Source organism: Canis aureus, chromosome 21 (genome assembly GCF_053574225.1).
Source record: "Canis aureus isolate CA01 chromosome 21, VMU_Caureus_v.1.0, whole genome shotgun sequence".
Taxonomy (NCBI): Eukaryota; Metazoa; Chordata; class Mammalia; order Carnivora; family Canidae; genus Canis; species Canis aureus.
The window spans coordinates 22,909,180-22,929,549 of NC_135631.1; the positions used below are offsets into that span (position 1 = coordinate 22,909,180).

Consider the following 20,370-nt stretch of genomic DNA (forward strand, 5'->3'; position numbering starts at 1 on the left):
GTTGGGTTATTGAGAGTTATTATTTCTTATTTGCAGACTCAGAGCTATACTGTCATAGCAGTGTAATTATTTTGGAAAAAAAAGACCAAAGCCCCAGGGAGCCACAAAAATACATCCTATCCTTAAACAGCTATTTTTGTGAGACACCAAAAAATGAGAGGGACATGGAAATATCTGTCTAAGGTGCGTGTTTGTATATTTGGGAATATTTCTATGTGATTAAATTTTGGGACTAGATTGTTCCAATCCTCGCCCCTGTTTCCCACCACAACTGGCTTTCCCTCCAGGGCCCAAGCAGAGGGTTTAGGGCTGCTTTTGTCTGGCCATGCTGTGTGAGGAATGAAGCACAAACTGAGACTGGTAGGTGTGACCCATCTTTGTGCCTAATGACCTCCATCCCCTGATGTTAGCGCTCCTGAGGTCTGGAAGCAGGGGGTGGATTCAGAGGGGGTGAGCTACAAGTGGGGTTGGGTTGGAAACATTCCCCCTTCAGCTGCTCTGGGGTGTTGAGGCCAGGTAGGTAATGGCCGTTATAGGAATCAGAACTTTAGAGCTCTCTAGCTCCCGGCCCTTCAACCTGTATCCATGGACCATCATCATCATCATTATCATCATCATCATCACTGTCATGTAGAAGCTTGTTAGGAATGCAGAAACTCAGGCCTCACCCCAGATGTATGGAATTTGAATCTGCATTTGAACAACATTCCCTGGTGATTGACAATCGCAGTAGAGTTTGAGAAGTACTGATCTAGCAGGCCTTTGAAGAAAGGATTCAGGGACAGTTTTCTTTCTTTCTTTTTTTTTTTTTTTCAGGGACAGTTTTCTTGTACTATGTTTTCCCCTGTTGGTCCATCATTCAGTTTGTGGGAGTATCTCTATGTCATTGTTCAATTCGATTTCCTCCGCTTCAGCTTGGTGAGCTACAGTAGTGTCTTCCCCTCATTCCTTGCCCCCCATCTTTCCTGGATGAAAGCACTTCCCTTTGACCTCTGTTTTCAAGGGGACTGGAAGGTCTCAGCCCTGTTACCATGTCCCCAGAGGATGGCTCTCTCTTCTCCCTCCCCTCCCAGGACTTCTGGGCTGACTTTGTGATGTTCTCTTAAGTGAGCACAGGAGAGTCACATAGGTACAAGTTTAGCTCATACCCAGTCCAGCACTATTTATTGGCTTGGATGAACTCGATTGCTTCACTGGTATTTAATACAACCATCTTGTGAGGGCACCACAAACTCTTCTAGATTTCTACAGTATCTCTCCTTCAGCAATAAATTCCAACAGAGAACTAGTGAGAGAGCAACGACGACGGCATAGTCTCTGAGGTAGTTTTTGTAGGAGATGCAAAGATGACTAAGATAGAGTCCATGACCTTGAGTGTACAATTTACAAAGGAGAGTAAGACAAAACCTAGAGATGTGTAAAGAAAAGCAGAACACGACAAAAGCCATTAGAAGAAATAACCAAGCACAACCGTTAGAGATTCCGGGGACATCAGGGGAGGGGTGGGGGTCTGTGATGGCTTTATGGGGAGGCCAGAGTCTGCAGGCTGGTAAGTATTCAACAGGGAGTGATTGGCAGGATACAAACCAGGCTGAAAGAACACCGGAGGAAAAAGGCAGAAGTTGGTAGGTCACTTGAAGAATAGTCACTGAAGAGCCTCAAAGCTTGGCTTGGCCATTTTGCATCAAATTTTGGTGAATAAAGGGGAAGCTCCTGAAGGTAGCTGAGTAGGGAAGTGACGTTGCGGTGGCTGGAATAACCATTGTGGGGCTGGGCTAGAGCCGCACAGTTAGCAGGTGGCTAATCCAGGCCCCTCTGGTGAGAAGCAAAGGCATCATAGAGAAAAGGAATCTTACTCTCAAGCCTCATTTTTTGTTGAGAATGGTCTGAATTTCAGATGATGTATGTGTGTGTGTGTGTGTGTGTGTGTGTGCATGTGTGTAAGAGAGAGTTAAAAATGGGAGAGAGAAAAGAGAGGAAGGGAACCGTGTCGGTGTGGACAACAGGCTAATACGTTGCTGAAACTATAGCGCCGCATTAGCTTGCACGGTGCTTTGCAGGGGGTGAGCTCATGATCTCAGAGCATTCCAGGCCTGTGTCCCCGTGAAGCACCGAGGCTAAGTACTGTACCAGGGAGGACGTCATGATGCAGGGAGGCTAAAGTTTGTGGAGAAGGACCCCGTTTCTGAGAGCCTCCTCCCTAGAGCCTGTCCCATGCTCCCACCAGCACCTTGACTCCCAGCCGCTGTCATTGGCAGCAGCAGGGCGGCCCACGTCTGAGGGTATGTTCCAGAAGAACCATGGGTCACTCACGGGACCACCTCCTATGTTGCAGTCTCCAGCGGGTTCTTCGGAGGCCAGTGGCATGAAATCCATCCTCAGTACTGGACCAAGTACCAGGTGTGGGAGTGGCTCCAGCACCTCCTGGACACCAACCAGCTGGATGCCAGCTGCATCCCTTTCCAGGAGTTCGATGTCAACGGCGAGCACCTCTGCAGCATGAGTTTGCAGGAGTTCACCCGGGCGGCGGGGACGGCAGGGCAGCTCCTCTACAGCAACCTGCAGCACCTCAAGTGGAACGGTGACTATCTCGGCCTCCCCCTCGAGGAGGCTCCTTGTCAGGGACGTCAGAGGATGGTCTCACCTCCAAATTACTGGTTCCCGAGGGAGGGAAGGAGAAGGGGGATGAGAGGACGGGCACAAGTCTAGGGGTCCAGGTGTGTCCAATCCCACAGAAACCCAAAGTAATTTCATTTCTCCTTAGGGTTATTTTTTAAGGAGATGGAGGCTAGCTGGGTCTTGACAGGAGACTTGCTCTCAGAAAACCTTTCCTCCCTCTCCCCGCAAATGGGTTTTGATAGCCTGATCCCCAGCCACTGGCTTGTTAAGATCTTCACGGGGGCTTATTCTTTTCTATAAACTTCTAGACCGAGGTTCTTAAGATGGGACCTACACGTGGTAAGAAGATGCAGAGTTAGGTCTGTGTGTGTTTTGGGGAAGAGGAGGCTGTCAATATCTCAACAGGTTCTTTAAAGGTTCAACACACACACACACACACACACACACAAAGAGAAAGAGAGAGAGATTGAGAGAGAGAAAGGGTTAGAACTAATAATGGTCTGGACATGTATGGGATGTTTCTGCAGGGATTCCTGGAATTAGAGGTGCCCTAGAGCCCCAGACGTGTCTCTCTTGAGGCCCCGCCTGGAACACAGGCAAGCTATCACTTCAAACGCTGCCCATCGGTGATGGTTTATTTGCACATGGTCCATCCTGGCACGTGAGACGCAATAGGGCGGACAGCCCATCCTGCAGAACGTCTCTGACACTGACATAAGGTTCTCCTGACAATGCTGGTAAAAGCAATGAGCTCTTCTGGGAACTGAGGGCACCTTGGAAGGCGGTGGTATTATACAGGAGTAGTGAGCTGGCCTGTCCACGTCAGAACGGGCGTGTCTGTCTTAGCAGAACCTATGTTGGGGCAGGTAGCTGGAACTTTGGGAACCATGAGTTCCAGGGCTAGGAACCAGCTTCAGACCCCGACAGCTCCATCATCACCAGGAGGACCCACGGTCTGGCCCTGAAGCTGGTAGCTGGGGTGGCCTTGTTGGACGACCTCATTCAGCTCCCGGGCACTCCCTTCTTCCCATCCACCTCACAGGGGTGGTTGTTCACTTTTCTTTGATGAGGAGCGACCCAAACAAAGCTCTATAAACAACTCCCAGGAATCTTCAGGAGACGCAGACTTATACTTGAAGACTTAAATATGTTGGCCTTCCTACCTCCACTTAGATCCACTCCTCTAAAGCTTTACCCTGACTGAAGCCTGAGCCCGGGAGACTTGGGAGGCCGAGAGCAAAGGGGCTGTGGCCCCCTTTGTCCGTCTCTGACCTCCCATCACTTTTTTGGCCCTGCTACATGCTGTTGGTGCCTCTGAGCAGATTTCTCTCCTTTGCTTCACTGTTTGCCTTTTTGTGGACGTTCTATTAGCTTATATTCACTGAGTGTTTATTTATACTGGACACTCATAGTGAATTGATTCATTTAATGACCTGATGAAAAAAAATAAACACTGTACCCATCTTACAGATCAGAGACCCGAAGGTCAGAGAGGTTAAAGGTATGACCTCTGCTCCTGATGTATTTATAATCTGTCTGGGGAGGAAAAAACATACTAAACTCATCCACATGTGTGTGTATATATGTTTTTACATTTTTATATGTATTTTATACACATAAAATATATTATATATATATACAGCTGAGAGAGGAGTTGCGAGGCATAAAAAAGAGGGGAATTACTTCATTTATCCAAACATAGCTCATAGATTGGATCTAATCAAAATGGTTTGATTACATTTAAGATCAAAGAAGAATCAAGCTGGTTAAAATGGGTTCTTTCTTCCATATTTCCGTTTCATCTTGTATCATATCTTAGTAGGGGAAAGCGCCTTAGGGGCCATTTATCTGACTTTATCTAGTTCAATCCCCTAAGTTTACAGGTGAGGAAGCCGAGACCCAGAAAGACAAAGTGCCTTGTGGCTACGAGTGGGAAAACTGGCCTTCTGACGGCCTCAGGTCTATTTCCACCATCCTGGATGGCTCCCCTACTACCAGGCCAGATAATTCCATCGGATGTAGATGCCCTGTACCTACTGACTTTCTGGGCCAGGGGCTCCAGGCTCGCGTGTGGAGATGCGGAGAAGGAAGCCCTCTCACATAGGCACACAGAGGTGGACAAGTGGCAGGAACCCACAGAAGCTCTTCCAAGAATCCAGCCGTGTTCCTGTTTAAGCTTTTGGGGCTCCTTGTGGGCCGGCTCTGACCTTCCCAATCTGTCCCCTACAGGCCAGTGCAGCAGCGACCTGTTCCAGTCCACGCACAACGTCATTGTCAAGACGGAACAAAGTGGTGAGTAGCAGCAGACAAAGGGAGCCAACTTGGTAGCAAAGCCCGGGGGAGGGCAGCTGGGAGGGAGTGAGCAGAGTGTGGGAGCAGGCCTCCGGCAAGAAGGCAAGGGATGCTCTTCCCTGGCTGCCTCCGATGGGCCACCCCGCCATGAGTCTTGTTCCTGGCCTTGGGGACCAGTGACTGCCAAGTATTTCTAATCTAGACTGAAGCTCTCCGTGCTTCTGTGTTTCCCACTGCTGGTTGGGGCATCACCCGGGCTCGGGTCCAGGAACTGGGGAAAATGCAGATTTCGAGGAGGGCCTCCTTCTCTCTCTCTCTCTTTTTTTTTTATAGATTTATTTTTTATTGGTGTTCAATTTGCCAACATATAGAATAACACGCAGTGCTCATCCCATCAAGTGAGGGCCTCCTTCTCACATCAAGGGAGTCCTGGCCTTGGGCCGGGCCAACTTAGGAGAAGCAAGGGGGGAGAAGAGAAATGTCCACTGACTCCTCCCTTCATCCCCCCTTGGTGGGAGTGCATTTCACAAAAAGGAGGAAGCCACAGACTTGCTGTTGTAGTTGCTTAGCTCCCGCGGGCTGGAGGTGGGGGGGGGGGAACATCCAAAAGCAGCTGTAGAACCCATGCCCTGCCTCAAGTGCACTTTTAGGCAAATGACACTCTTCTGGGCTCTGAGCAGGGTCTGCAGTTTCATAGTATTTACATTTATTTTTTGTTCTTTGTCCCCAGTCCAATCACCCCTCCTTCCTCTGTCCCAAATCTTTCTCCCTGGGGACCTTCTTTTTTTTTTATTTATTTATTTATTTATGATAGGCACACAGTGAGAGAGAGAGAGGCAGAGACACAGGCAGAGGGAGAAGCAGGCTCCATGCACCGGGAGCCCGATGTGGGACTCGATCCCGGGTCTCCAGGATCGCGCCCTGGGCCAAAGGCAGGCGCCAAACCGCTGCGCCACCCTCCCTGGGGACCTTCTATGGGGCTGTTGGACTTGCAGGGGTGGGGGGAGAAATGTGCCTCAGGGCCTCTCACCCATCAGGGCTCCTTGCATATTGACCTTTGGACTATGACCTCTTGGGCTGGGGAGAACTATGCAAGCCCCTAGAATCCCCTGGCCGTGACCATTCCAGGGTCACTCCCCACATCCCCATCAGTGAGATTGTGAGCCACGTGGGATGGCTGAGTTTGCCACAGGCCTCCCTGTGGGTTGCGTGCCAGCCACCAAGGACAGAATTTGACCCGGGGTGATTGTGAGTTGCTAGGGGCTGAAATTGGCCCCATGCAGTTATTTACTCTTTTATAAGGGGCTGGTCACCATTATTAAAGAAAAAGCAATCGCTGTTAAGCATGTTAATTAGGTTTTCCTAGGCTTGCCCTTCCCCCTGCAGAGGCCAGGGGTTGGGTTCTCCGGATGGCCTGTGTTCCTGGGCCTGATTGCCCTAGAGGCAGACACAGGACTTGGCCCAGAGGTGGTGCTCCACCCCCAGCTCCCCCCGGGACCTGACAGATAGTCCCACTGGAGGAGCCAGCTGGTATTGGAGAGGGCCCAAATAACCTGGTAATTCCTCCTTGACCATCCAGACATTCTTGTGCCGCCAGTTCAGAAAAGCTGAGCCAAGGGGTGGAGAAGAAGGTCCACCCTAGGAGGAGGGGAGAAGAGGCTCATAGAGGGGCCAACACCCCCCCTCCCCAAACCTTTTCTGTTCAGTTTGTTTTCAGAGACAACAACAGGTGTACAAGGTGACCCAACAAGGAGGGAGGGTGTAACCCCATGAGATTGGGGTTGGGGTGCCCAAACACGTAGCTATTAGTTAAAATACCAGCTAAATCCCTATGTCGTAAACAGGAGGACTTAGCCAGTGAGTCAGGTTTTATACTATTTATGCTATAAAAACAAAATGTAACTCGGCCAGTGGCTTACCACCCTGACCCTGAAATTCAGAATGCAGACAGCAGGGGAGCTGAGGGCAGCTTCCATGTGTGAAGAGGGGAAAGCAGGAAGTTCCTGGTGGGGAGAGGTGAGAGCTCCTGCCAGGTCTCAGAGCTCTTGGCCAGGAAAGAAAATGCTTCTGTTGGAGATCAGCCCAGACATGGGGGTTGTGTAGGAGTTGGGCTTCATTTGGGGTAGGTGGACGGGAGTTTCCTTTGAATCTGGAATCTGAAGAGTCAGACATGCTTACACAGCATGTTGCAGGAGTGGGATGAGAGGGGGAGAGGGTGCACGCTTCTTGTCCAACATGAGGCAATGGGGCCCCACTCTTAAAAGTTGTTTGCTTGATTTGGTGACACTCTCTTCTCCTTCTCCTCTGTTTTGTTTTGAGAATTTTATGTCCATCCCATAAGTTAATTGGAGAACTCCTGAAGGGGCAGGGGCTGTCCCCCGACTGAAGGGGGGACTTCGGAATTTCAGCCATGAAGACAACCATGATAAGACTGACTAGACTTTCCTGAAAGAAACCGTAATGCTCCCAGGAAGATATTTCTAGGACAACGCTCATGAATTAGGAATTATTTGTCACTAACAATTTCTTTCTTTTTCGAATATAAAAATATTCTGGTGATTGTACAGTAGAACACAAGGTGATGCCAGGCTCCTGAGCTCCCCCTCCCTCCTCCCTCCACTGTGTGCATCCTGGGAAAATTGCCTGGAAGCCAAAGCATTGGTCTAGGACAGGTCTCACTGCAGTTAACTTCCCTCAGTTCCCTAAAGAGGCAATGGGTGTAGAGTACATGGTGGGGGCCGTAACCAAACCCATTTCCCACAGGACACTGGGAGAAAAAATGAGTTCACAATCTTATAAAGTAACATGTGGTAGAGGCAGAAGCTTGACCTTTCTCTCTGAGGACCACCCACCTCTCTGATGAGCTGTGAGTCAGAAGATGCAAACTCATCACCCAGGGAAAGATGATTGCTGATCATTCCCGTTTTCTATCTTTTGTAGACCCTTCCATCATGAACACCTGGAAAGAAGAGAACTACTTATATGACACCAACTATGGTAGCACAGTAGGTAACTAACTCCCCAACACTTAAGGGCCCTGGACATTCTTCTTCTGTTTTCTAACAGCCACAGAGTCATAGTGTAAGGAGGGGGCTCTTAACGTCCTTCATCATTTCATTGCTGCAGATTTGTTGGACAGCAAGACTTTCTGCCGGGCCCAGATCTCCATGACAAGCACGGGTCACCTTCCTGTGGGTAAGTGACATCCTGACATCAGGGGCTGAGCGTGCCTCGTGCAAGTGCTGACTGAGGATTGATGAGAATTACAACACCCTACGTTTCCACTCCGTTAGAGCCTTTCTCGTGAAAAGATTAGGAAAGAAATGGAGTTAACTGTTTTTTAAAAGATCTGCTTCTGAGCTAATATTTGTGCATTGAAGATGACCGGCAAGGAAACCTCTAGGAAAGGTGTTGGTCTCCTGTGAAACCAAGTGACAACAAAAACTCTTTTTTAGCAAAAACCTACTCTTAGGACATTATCTGATAGAACTATTCAGACTTGGGTATACTTTTGGGGGAAGAAGGCTATGTTTAATTTTCAATACGCTATGTCTGACTCTAGAGAAAGAATACCTAAGACTGGCCTTCAGAGATCAGTGAAACTGCAGTGATGATTGCTGGGTAGTAGGGTAGCTGTCAGAACTTTCTAGAACATTGGTTATCACAGATCAGCTTTTAAGCCTTACCCTGATGGTTCATTAGGACTCTCTGATTAGTCAGACCACCTGCGCTTCATGAAGTATGTTCATGTTAGTTGTGTTCGGTTATAATGGGGTGCACCCCGGGGTTGTCCTTGACGCTTACACAAGATTCCCCTGAGAGGTTGATCCGTCGGAAGTCCAGAGAGGAGCTTTCGGATGGTATTTCACCCCCCACCCTTACGGAGAGGCGCATTGGCACGTGCCCCGTGAGAATGAGCGCACAAGGGTATTGTGGTGTCCCTTGACCTGGATGCGAACTCGTAGATCTGCTTGGGTCTGTGAAATTTGGAGCTTAGACTTGTCATGAGTCAATTGCTCTTTTCCCGGAACTGAAGTTGGGGCATCTTCAGGATTGGGGATTTAAACGAGCGCTTGTGAAAGAACTTGGGATTGTACAGCCTCTCCCCGCCCCCCACCCCGAACCTCACCTTGTCTGTGCTTTCAAGAACCGAAATAACGAGGTTTGAGGTTTTGTTCGGGTCAAACCCCTTGAGTGAAGCGGGGCTGGGATGAAGAATCTGGAATAAAGCCAATTTATTTATCTACATCCCCCGCCCCCAGCGGCCACAGAGTTCCGTGTCACTCTAAGTTGAACTGAGGAAACATATCAGCTACTGGAAAGGCTCTGCAGTGGGTTTGCCGTTCTGGGGGAACTGAGCCAATCGGGGGGGGGGGGGGGAATTTCTGCAGCAGTCATTGCCACCCAGTCAAGACTGAGGCTTTCAGAGAGGAGGAAACCAGGCGATTGCACCCTGACTTCCTCTCACACTTTGTAAGGTGGCGCCTCCCGTGTCTTTCTGGTTGGGTCTCTGGCTTATGGCAAAGGATTACAGCTGAGAATAAACTTGCACCATCCACTTCCTGAGCCTCGGGGGTTGGTAGGTCCTGAGGCACCTGGAAAACATCAAAAGCCATAGTCCCAGCTCTCCTGCTCTCACAGCCCCGCCACCCTTCTCTCTTCTGTATCCTGACTCACTTTCTAGAATCTCGGAATCCCTAGGGGCCAGTTCTGCTTTTCTATTTCCAGTAACAGAGAACTCACGGTGCCCTTACTCCATTTTTGAACAACCCTTAAGAAGGCCTTTCCAGATCTGCATTCTTTACTCCCCTGGATCCCCATCTCCCCCGACCCCCCGGCCTCCTGATCCCGTCCTACGACCCTGACACGGGGAAGCCAGCCAGGACCTTGACCAGAATTATTACTGATAGAACCAACTTGGCATCCGGGGCTGGCAGCTTCTTTGGAGTCATTATTCCTCAGCCACCTCCAGAGGGGTAGTCCATTACAGCCTTGTAGGGGGCCGTTCCTTCCAGAAAGGCCTAGTCTCTTCTGGATGGGACCAGAACACCACCCATCTCAAAAAAAAAAAAAAAAAAAAAAAAAAAAAAAAAAAAAAAAAAAAGGACCTCTGCCATTTGTCTGAGTCTTTAGATTTCTAGTTCCCAGGAAATCGAGTGCAGTTAAGCCTCTCTCTACGTTTTAATGCAAGCTGCAAGCCAGGCGAAGGCAGGGCCCAGCATACACTGATGCCCTCTGCGATAAAGGCTTTGTTTGGACTTCTGTGTCAGCTGCCCAGGTCACAAAGTGGCCGCTGCCAGGGTTCGTGATGGGCCCGATAGTCCCCAAGCCAATCACGCCAGCTCGGGCCCGACGTGTTTATTCGCTGACTTGTCGAGCCTCGAGCTAGGGAGGCTCGCCCTGGTAGGACACGGACATTTGTATATCCCGTAAAGGAATGGCTCACAGCTGAATCACATGCAAATGCTTCTAATCTTTGCTTCTTGCGAAGCGGCTTAGCTGAAGTCATAGTCTGGAACTTGCGTCACCGACCTGTGGCTTGGTGCTCCCCTTGCCCAGACTGGACCTTGGCCGGCCGTGCCTGGGAGCAGAGCGAGAGAAAGCCCGGGCCCCACGACTTCCCCAGAGCAGGCCATTCCTTTACGAGAATGAATCACTTAACCACACGGCTCACTTCAAAGGTTGTGACTTTTATTTTTGGGGCGAGGGGAAGACACAGGGGGAGAGGCCATCGCAGTAAAGTGAGGCTTCAGATCAAAGGACTTTGTGGGTGATTCCGCAGCTGGGCCCCGAGAGGAGGCTGCAAGAAACCCGAGTTTTTCTTTTGCCTTTGGCTGCGTATTCCCCTGTGCTGGGACGGAAACCTTTGTACCGGGGGTGTCGTTGGTTTTCCAGCTGTGTTTCTTTTCTGGAAGCTGGCTGCATAAGTGGCCGACATCTCACAGAGAAAATTCCCCCGCGATCTGTCGGGTCTGGGGTCTTGCAGTCTGGAGGCCAGGGACTCAGGCGAGCCTAAGCCCCGGGAGCAGTTTGCAGATTGTCACGAGCGCACACGCATGTGCACGTTTCTGGGGCAGTGGGTCCATGATCCCGTCTTATTTGCAAAGGTCCCCTAACCCCCAGTGTGACTGATTCTGTGTCAGCTGGGAACCCCTAAACAGTGGTGGGGGCCGATAAGCCCAGCAACGCTTGGGGTTTTCTGAATTCAGTCCTGGCTCTGAAATCATGGGCCGCCATCCCTCCTGGATGCCACTGGAAAAAGAGCTTTGCTTGTGGCCTACTGGGTAAATGCCACTCTTTGTCTGCAGAACAACGTGGCCCTGTCAGAGTGATGTATCACTTGGAAACCGGGGTGGGTGCCAGACCTGTCGCAATATTGTCACATCCTGATGGGATGTCGCAACCTCACCCTGAAACCTACAGGGAGAGAGAGTGGAGTCTCCTTGCGTTTCCTGCGAATTCGCCCTTCCAGGTTTCAGAGAAACCCGAGTCAGGTGCAGGCTCTCCTGCTGACAGTGCCAGGGGACAGATTCTTCACCTGAATAAGAGGTTTCTCCGCGAACCAGCACTTATGAAAACCCTGTCCTCCTGCCCCCGTGGCTTGCAGAGACTGCCGGGAATGCTGAGTCGTGACAAGCTGGGCGCTCTTGTAGCTGAATGTGCCCATGCACGCTGGAAAACAGAATCATCAAGTTGGAATTACTGGTTCCCACTAACGAGAGCACTGGAGATCTGAACCTGATTCTTGGCAGGGAAGGCTTCTTCTGTGAAGTCTGTTAGTGCCATCGTCTCTGGAAATGGCACAGGAGGGTGGTTATGAGCACAGCCTCTGGATGCAAATTGTGTGTGTTCACATGGTGGCTCCACGCTCAGGCTGGGTGCCTCTGGACAAGTCACCCGACCTCTCTGTGCCTCAGCAACTCCACAGACCTTTGGATCATGATAGTACCCACCTCATAAGGTTGTTGAGTGAAGTCCGTGAGTGCATTCCTGTAAAAAGCTTAGCCCAGTGTTTGGTACATAGTAAGTGCTCAGTGAGCAGTAGCTATTCTTCGTAACCACTTGATTTAGGAGCTAATGGTTCTTTTAATGTTTTTGATGAACATTAAATTAATGAACCACTCTTGACAATTAAATGAATGCCATGGATCCCGTCCATCTGCGTGCAGTTTCAGCCAGTCCATAATGCCCTTGAAGGCCACACGGGAGCCAGTGAACCCTAGCTTAGGAAGCCCTGATTACTGTGCACTGAAGAGGTGTGTTACTGGCCCAGTTTCTTAGCAGGATAGACTTGCATTGAGGGACTACTCTGTATTCAAATTGGGAGATTACTCTTAGATTTTGGTGATGACTGATTTTTGGTAACATCTGCCTTGGTCTTCCCAACACCTGACGTACCCATTCTCACACACACACACACACACACACACACACACACACTGCCGGACCATTTATTTTTCTTTTTAAGAAGTTTTATTTCACTTGATCTGCCTCTGACATCTTCTCTTTGGTGATACTCACAAGGGTTACCATAATGAGTCATTTGTTAAACTAATCTGAGTTTCCATAGTCCACTGGTGGCCCTCTGTACTGAGTTCAGGCCAGTCAATGGTCCCTTTGTCAGACTGATTAAAATGTAACTTTGCATGCCAAAAAAGGGCACTCCTCTGGCTTAAAAGCCATTTTTCTTTGTTATAAATGTTTACATTTTGTATTATGTAAAGAAACACACACACATAACTTCTTTCAATGACCTAAATCCTTCAATGGCTCCTATCTCTCTCAGAATAAAAGCTAAAAATCCAAAAAGAGTCCCACAAAACCTTACTGATCTCAGCCTCTACCCCTTGTTCGTAGTCATGCTGGCTTCCTTCTATTCCGTGAAATGTTCCAAACACATACTGACCTCAGGGCCTTTGCGTTTATTATTCTTATTCATAGACGGTTCTTCTGCAAGCTCTCTGCATGGCTAGCTGTCTCTCTCGCATCTACTGGTCTCCTGCTCTGAGAGGTCTTCTGTGAGCACCTTATATTAAATTGCAAATTATTCCCACCTTCCCTCTTCTAGCCCCATTCCTTACCCTGTAAGATTTTTCTTCATAGTACTTAGCCTCTCTGTTTTGTTTTGCTCGTATATCACATATGCAAATAATGCCAGGCAAATAGTAGGTGCTCAATAAATATTGGCTAAATGAGTGGATGAATGAATGGAAATGATGACTGTAGGAAATAGGTGAATTAAGCAGCTCTCATTTTTCCTTTTAGCAGAGTCACCTGAGATGAAAAAGGAGCAAGAGCACCCTGCAAAATCCCACACCAAAAAGCATAGTAAGTTGGCTGGCTGTTGCCCCTTCCTTTTAGGGTGGGTGTCCCTGGAGACCACCAGTTTTTAGGCAAACACCGCCTTGGCCTGTCACCTCCACTTCTTTATCTCAGCCTGTTTAGGATAAGACAGTGGGGGCATCACTCGCTGGCAAAGTAAGCCACTCTGCAGTTTCTTAAAGTGGAGATCCACCAAATATTTCTTCCCTGTGCTGTTCTATTTGTTCTAAAACTGAGACACCCAGTGAATGAGAACTTCTTGTAGGCATGAGGTTAACAATTTCCCTCTCTCCAGAAAAAGGGATGGGAAGAGAAGATAGAAACTACTGAAATGTAGTCTTTTTTTTCTCTTGTTGACCCTTGGCTTCCTACCTTTGCTGAGTTATTGATTCAAGAAATGAGTGTTTACTCTTCATATTCAGCAGTGCCCTTTGGAAGTTGTCTTTCCCCCAATAATAAAACTTTATGAAAATATATGAACCCTCAGAGACATTGAGGGGAGGGCTCAGAAAGAAATCAGGATGGCATAATCTACAAATTATTGGAATTGAACATCGTTACTATTTGCTACTCCATGCCATTCCACAGAATTGAATGAACACAGCACGTCAAATAGAGGGGAGGTGTTGTGTAGCACAGGGCTAGTAGGAGTGAAATAGGATTTGGTTGCTAATCTGATTAGACTAGCTGCTTCACTTTCAAATTGCCCCCCTTAACTCCTACCAGATCCCGTCCCAATATATTTTAGGACTTAATGTTCTAGAGTCCTGTTGTTGTGCATTGGACTGAAGTACAGTCACTGGGTAAGAGTGGTTTACTTGGGGGACCCCTGGGTGGCTCAGTGGTTGAGTGTTTGCATTTGGCTCAGGGCGTGATCCCGGGGTCCAGGGATCGAGTCCTGAATCCAGCTCCCCAGCAGGGACTCTCCCTCCCCCTATATCTCTGTGTCTCTCATGAATAAATAAATAAAATCTTTTTTTTTTTTTTTTTTTTTTAAGAGTGGTGTACTTGGGCTGAGGTACTAAATGAAAGTGGTTGAAATTTGCTCTTCAGGGAAATGGCAGATTACAAGGAATCCTGAGCAATTTGTCAACAGTAATTAAAAGAGACACCCCCTGGCATAGGAGGTCTGCGACCTATTCCTTAATCTTAGCTTTGCCACTAGCTAATTGGGTGATCTTGGTTAGATCACTTAAATTCTCCGTGTCTCAGTTTCCTGATGTATAAACTAAAAAAGTATGCTATTTCATTCTCAAAAAGCCTATTTTTTAATTTTTAATTTTTAAATTTTTTTAAAAGCTTATTTTTTTTAGATTTGATGAGTCTGTGATCTGACTTTGCTGGTGGAGAGGGGAAAAATGAATTCGTTCTCCTTGAGGGAAGATGTTGCTACTTAAGGCTTCCTCTGTGCCTTCTTTGCTGTGACTTAGGCCATTCATAAATTCCTTTTCCAACTTGTCCTCAGATCCACGAGGAACTCACTTGTGGGAATTTATCCGCGACATCCTCCTGAACCCAGACAAGAACCCAGGGTTAATCAAGTGGGAAGACCGGTCTGAGGGCATCTTCAGGTTCTTGAAATCAGAGGCTGTGGCTCAGCTATGGGGCAAAAAGAAAAACAACAACAGCATGACCTATGAAAAACTCAGCCGGGCGATGAGGTGAGGAGTTTCCAGTCCCGACCACGACCACTTATTGCCCTGGCAGTCTTAGTCTGACCAGCCACCTTATGCACTGTCCTTTGTTACAGATATTACTACAAAAGGGAAATTCTGGAACGTGTAGATGGACGAAGGCTGGTATATAAATTTGGGAAGAATGCACGTGGCTGGCGAGAAAATGAAAACTGAACCTGCCAACCCTTTGAACATGAACCAAAACATTCCCCAAATGATAGCAAGTCAAGAACTCCTGGACATAAGTATCCCAAGGACTACTTTTCTCTGATATTTATGTACCTTGAGAGGGAAAAACATCCACTTCTAATGGGAAGAAGGAACACTACAGTTGATGAAATTATTTTGTTACTTTGAAGTATGTTCTATATGGGGAACAAACGTACACAGTTTTCTGTGAAATATGATGCTGTACGTGGTCATGATTTGTTTTTGCCTCTATTGTGAAGTTCCTTTCCACAGCAAGAAGAGCAGGATTCGTAGCCTTGTGCTTCTTGCTAAAAGAAAGAAAAAAAAATTAGAGGGCATTAAATGTTTTTATATGCAAAATGATTAGGAAAAGGTGATGTGTCCTCTGCGCATGAGCGTTCACGTGGCCTCATCAAGACAGGTGGGTTTGGTTGCTAGGATGAACTCAAGGTCTGAGATTGATAGGATGAACCCGAGGATGCTGGGAAGTTTAACCTGACCTTTGGGAGCCGGTGAGTGGAGCATGAAGACTTCCAAAATCCAAGTGGACTATAATCACTGCATAATCACAATGACTTGCAATGCTTAAATCAGCAAGAATAATGGTGAGGGCTTTCTACTCATTCAAGAATGATTTACCTGATGCCAAGGCTGTCTCTCTCCTTCCCTCTTCAATGGTTGGGGGAAAAAAAACTTCAATTGCCATCTCTGCTCACTTATAGGTATTTAAGAGAGGGTCTAGCCTTGGTTGTTTTTATCCCAATTGTACCAAAATAAATGGGAAGAAGGAGGCGGTGATGAGTTTGCTCTTGTATTCCTATTGCCCATGTAATTATTTGTTGTGCATTATTTGGCGGTCTTGTGCATTGTAGGATGTTTAGCATTATCCATGACCTTTACTTATGGGATGCCAGTTGCACTCTCGTCCCCAAAGTTGTGACATTTTCAGACACTGTCAGATATCCATTGAGAGGCAAAGTTGTCCTTGACTGAGAACCCCTGAGGTAGTCCCTCAAGATGAAGATGGTGATTTGCTCTCGTAACAAAAATACGTGTAGATCTTTTAGTCCCTAGAGTGAAGTAAAAGCAAGATTTCAAAGTCAACCGATTTTTAAGTTTTAAAATGTTAGGGACAATGGGAATTTCAGAAATGGGACATCTAGAGGGAATTTTCAGGAGACCAGATAAAAGCCAAAGTCAGAGAAGTTAAGCATAGTAACATAGCAAGAACTATAATAGAAGGCGTTTCACTAGAATGACAAAGCAGAGTAAAAAATACATTGCAAAAGGAAATGCTGAGAAAAGAATGAGAGAGAGACAGAGAGACAGAGAGACTGTGTGTGCTCCAGGGAAAATGTTTGCAGATGTTAATTCTTAAAGGCTTTCCTCTTTTGAATAATCTCTTTCCTGTCTTATCTAGACTCTCCAAAGTGAATGGTGTATTACCTAGATTTGTGTCCCGAGGATATATATATATATTTTTTTCTAAGACAGAAAAGAAAGTAAGATGGAAGAGGAACAGAGAGCTTAGCTCAGGGGCTATGATCAGTAAGAAGTTGGGGATTTCTTCAGTGGAATGGAATTGTTCTGGGGTACCTGGAGATATCGCTGGACCCTGTAGTCTGGGAGGAACGGGAGCCTGTAGACACTTTGAAAATGAGTTTAAATACCCAGATTCCTTTTGCACTTTTTTTGGCTCCCCTTATCCTAGCTTTCTCCCCTCTTTTTGCCCCTGTATCTTTTGAGTAATAATATGGGGATAAGGACAACTAATCTCATTGACTAATGGAGCACCTACCCTGGTGTCTTAGCCAGTGAAGGAGGGCGATTCATAGTCAAAGGTTGGAAAGTGTCTGTAATGTATTCAGGAAGTTGGAAGTAGGAATTAAGAATTGTCCTGGTTATAATGAGAACCGTTATGGATGGTGACCTTGGGGCGCCAATGTACTGAGATGATCTTCTGAAGGTATAACTAAGTCATTTTTATTTCTGCCTGGCCTGGTCACCGCCACATAGGTATTGTTTAGTGTCGTCAAGTAACAGTTACTGAGGGAACTGAGAGAAATAACAACGAGCAACACAGACCTGAGACATGCCTGCATAAAAGACACACCTTGCTTTCCAAGCAGAGCTGAAGAACTCTGAGGCTTTCCCAGCATTTTATTATGTTTCACCCAGAACAAATTAAACATCCAAATATCCGAATTGGTGCAAATGCATGAATGTTTGCATGTCTGTGTGCATCTGCATTGTGTGGAGTTTTTAGGGACACCTGCTGATTCGCTCCTGCTCTTTCTTCCCCGGCTTTTCCTTTTCATCATCTAAGGGGCCTAGATCCTGCCCTGAGTTCACCCACTTCCAAACCTGCAAGTTTCTCATAGTCCTCCAAACTGGCCTTGGCTCTTTTTGCACCCTCCCCATGGAAGAGCAATTTCTGCTAGGTAGTAAGTAAATCTGGGGAGTACCGATTGGAACAGCTCTGCAGATAATTAACAGATTGTGCTATTTGTTGAAAGTGACGGTTTCTTGGCACCCAGTTCCTGCTTAAATAGGCTAGAGTATTAAGTTTTCAGCATATCTCTCTATTGTCTTGGCTTGAGTTGATGCATTTTCTATGTGCTGTTCGTGACTTGGAGAACCCTAGGTAACTGAGCCATGCCAACTTGGGGTGTGAACAGAATACTTCCCACCACGGTGTTGCAAGGGAGAGCAAAATCCCAGAGATAAGCCAGCATCAGGTGAAGCCCCCCTTCTCATGGAGACTCACAGCTTCTCACTCAAGAAGCTTATCTGTGCTGGTTGCTCACATGGTCTCTACACCTGGTCTCCTTGAGCTCTTAAGGGTGAGGCTTTAATTTGCCATTTTCATGGGAATCTGAGGCAGGAAATGTGTTGCTAAGACTTTGCCAGACTCACACCAATCTGAGGCTCCTGGATGTTTGACTTGACGAAATTGGAACAAGGCCCTGGATGCCAGAGACATACACCTATAGCTTCTTGAACTTGCCTTCTGAACAGGGCAGACCAGGTGATGAGTTTTTCTTTGAACATGCTGGTCCTTCTTCAAAGTTATTGCCTTGCTAGACTATAAGCTCTTTGAAGGCAGGGACCATATCTTATCCATATTAGTTTCCCAGCACCTAGCATGGGCTAGGTCCTTGGTAAATATTGTTGACTAATGAATGAATGTCTTCTGGAAGCCTTCTTCATATCCATAATTAAGATGTAGATCATTTCTTCATTGGAATAAGAGCACAATGGCCAAAACGTCAAGGACATATTATCTATTATATGAGGATTCTATTGTGAGACTTTTTCCTTTTCCTTCCTACTTGTCCTGAAATGAAACCAGACAGGTTGTTTGGTTCTACAAGCCAATATATGTTGGATGAGAATTCTGTTGCCTAAATGGGAGCTGTGAGATTTATCTGGTACAAGAAGCCAGTGATGGAACTTTGACCTGTTTTAACCAATGAAGGTTATGAATGTGTTTATATGATGTAAATTGCTATTTAAGTGTAAAGCAGTTCTAAGTTTTAGTATTTTGGTGTTGATTTATATACATATTTGTCTTTCTGGAAAAAAAAAAGGGTTCTTTTGATAAGGTTAATCATGCACATTAGATCTTAATTTTGCAAGTGTGCTGTTTTTCAAATGTATGAAATAGAGGGAAAGGTAAAATAGTAAGAGGGAAAGGCAGTTATATATCTTCTTTTATCGTTAAAAAAAGCATTTGTTGAGTGCCTACTGTGCCTACTCCACAGCATGGAGCCATATATGTGAGGAGCTTCTTTAATTATACAGAATGTAAGAGATGTTCCACGCGACCCTAATGCATGGACACATACGGTATGAAAGAAGGAACAGCACAGCAGTCACGATATCAGAACTGAATTAACCTCAGCTTTGGTTCTCAGGATTCCTTTTCTGGAATAGAAGCTAGAGCACTTAATAAAAACCCACCGAGACTGTGCCTTAGGAACCACTGAAATGTATGAGCCTTCACAAGTTTAGCCTAACTGGGATTAATCTTTCTGTAGCTATCTACATAATCCTTGCTTTTCTTCCCACTTGGCTTCTGGGTCAACAGAATTTGTGGGAAACAATCCTACTGCCACTATTTTTTTTTTTAATCTGAAATCTTACCCTTTATGTGAAATTCAAACTATTTTGTTTTGTGAAAGAATTATATTTTTCAAAGTATGGGTTTTTTTTTTTGTTTGTTTGATGGGTCCCAGGACACACTAATAAAAACCCTAGAGACCAGGCTGTAATTGTGTTTCATGCTTCAACAAACCATCCAAAACTGGGCTCTGAGGAGATGCACTTGGCCTATAGCGACAGAATGCACGCACTTCTTGCATATATTTATTCCATAAGCATTTATTGAGCATCTGCTACGTGTCAGGCACTATCCTAGACACTAAGCTATGATAAGAATGAAAGAGACAAAGTACTCTCATGAAGTTTATGTTTCACTGGATGGAAGCAGATAAGAAACAAAACACTAACAAGCAAATATTAGATGTGTAGTAAAGAAATGTAGAGCAAAGAGGAGTAGAGGGTGCTGGGGTATGTAGGGATATATGCAAGTTTCAGCAGGCGTAAGGAGGAAACATTTCAGTGAAGGCCCAAAGGATGTAAGGAAAAGAGCCAAGCAGGTAACAGGGAGTAAGACTTTACTGAAGGGACCAGCAAGTGCAAAGTTCCTGAGGTTCTTCACATGTGTTCTTGACATGTCCAAGGTGCAGGAAGGAAGTCTACTCACCAGAGCAGAATAAGCAACAGTAGGAAATGATGTAAAAGAGGCACTGGTAGGTGAGATGACATAGAACATGGAGAATGTTATGAAGGCTCCAGGTTTTCTTTTGAGTGAAGTGGGGAGCCATAGAGAAGTGACATGCTCTCACTTCTGGTCTAAAAGAACCCTGTTCCGGCTGTAGTGTTGAGAACGAATTGCAGGGAGGCATTCAACGACGAGGATACATTCTTACTGAAGGATGAACAAAAGAAGGTAGAAGAGCTCACACTCACGTTCAGGCTCCCCATACAATACTTAACAAATATTTCAAGGCAGTAGGTAGGCTCTATGAATTCATAACATATTTCTCCTGTGGCCCAGAAAGTCTCAGTCATTCGATTCTTAACTTCATAAACAAGAATATGAAAATAATAATAGGTGATCATTTGGGAAAGACCCACTTGATGCCAGGAACTGTGATACGTGATTTATCTACGTTATTACATTTAATCCTCCCACAAGTCTTTGATA

The 20,370-nt window shown here is 46.4% G+C and overlaps 1 protein-coding gene across 3 annotated transcripts in view; it reads left to right on the forward strand.

Annotated features, from left to right (window-relative positions):
* Window positions 1-19,364, forward strand: part of EHF (ETS homologous factor) — a 42,245-nt gene extending 22,881 nt beyond the window's left edge. Inside the window, exons 2-9 of one of the 3 annotated variants that reach the window (XM_077863563.1) lie at window positions 37-183; window positions 2,336-2,581; window positions 4,849-4,911; window positions 7,852-7,920; window positions 8,038-8,106; window positions 13,177-13,239; window positions 14,699-14,894; window positions 14,984-19,364. In XM_077863563.1, coding sequence (XP_077719689.1) covers window positions 2,500-2,581; window positions 4,849-4,911; window positions 7,852-7,920; window positions 8,038-8,106; window positions 13,177-13,239; window positions 14,699-14,894; window positions 14,984-15,083 — 642 coding nt within the window. In that variant the 5' untranslated portion in view covers window positions 37-183; window positions 2,336-2,499 and the 3' untranslated portion in view covers window positions 15,084-19,364. The remainder of the gene's footprint in view (window positions 1-36; window positions 184-2,335; window positions 2,582-4,848; window positions 4,912-7,851; window positions 7,921-8,037; window positions 8,107-13,176; window positions 13,240-14,698; window positions 14,895-14,983) is intronic. The other 2 variants (XM_077863562.1, XM_077863561.1) reach the window with 2 other exon arrangements.
* The last annotated feature ends 1,006 nt before the right edge of the window (window positions 19,365-20,370 follow it).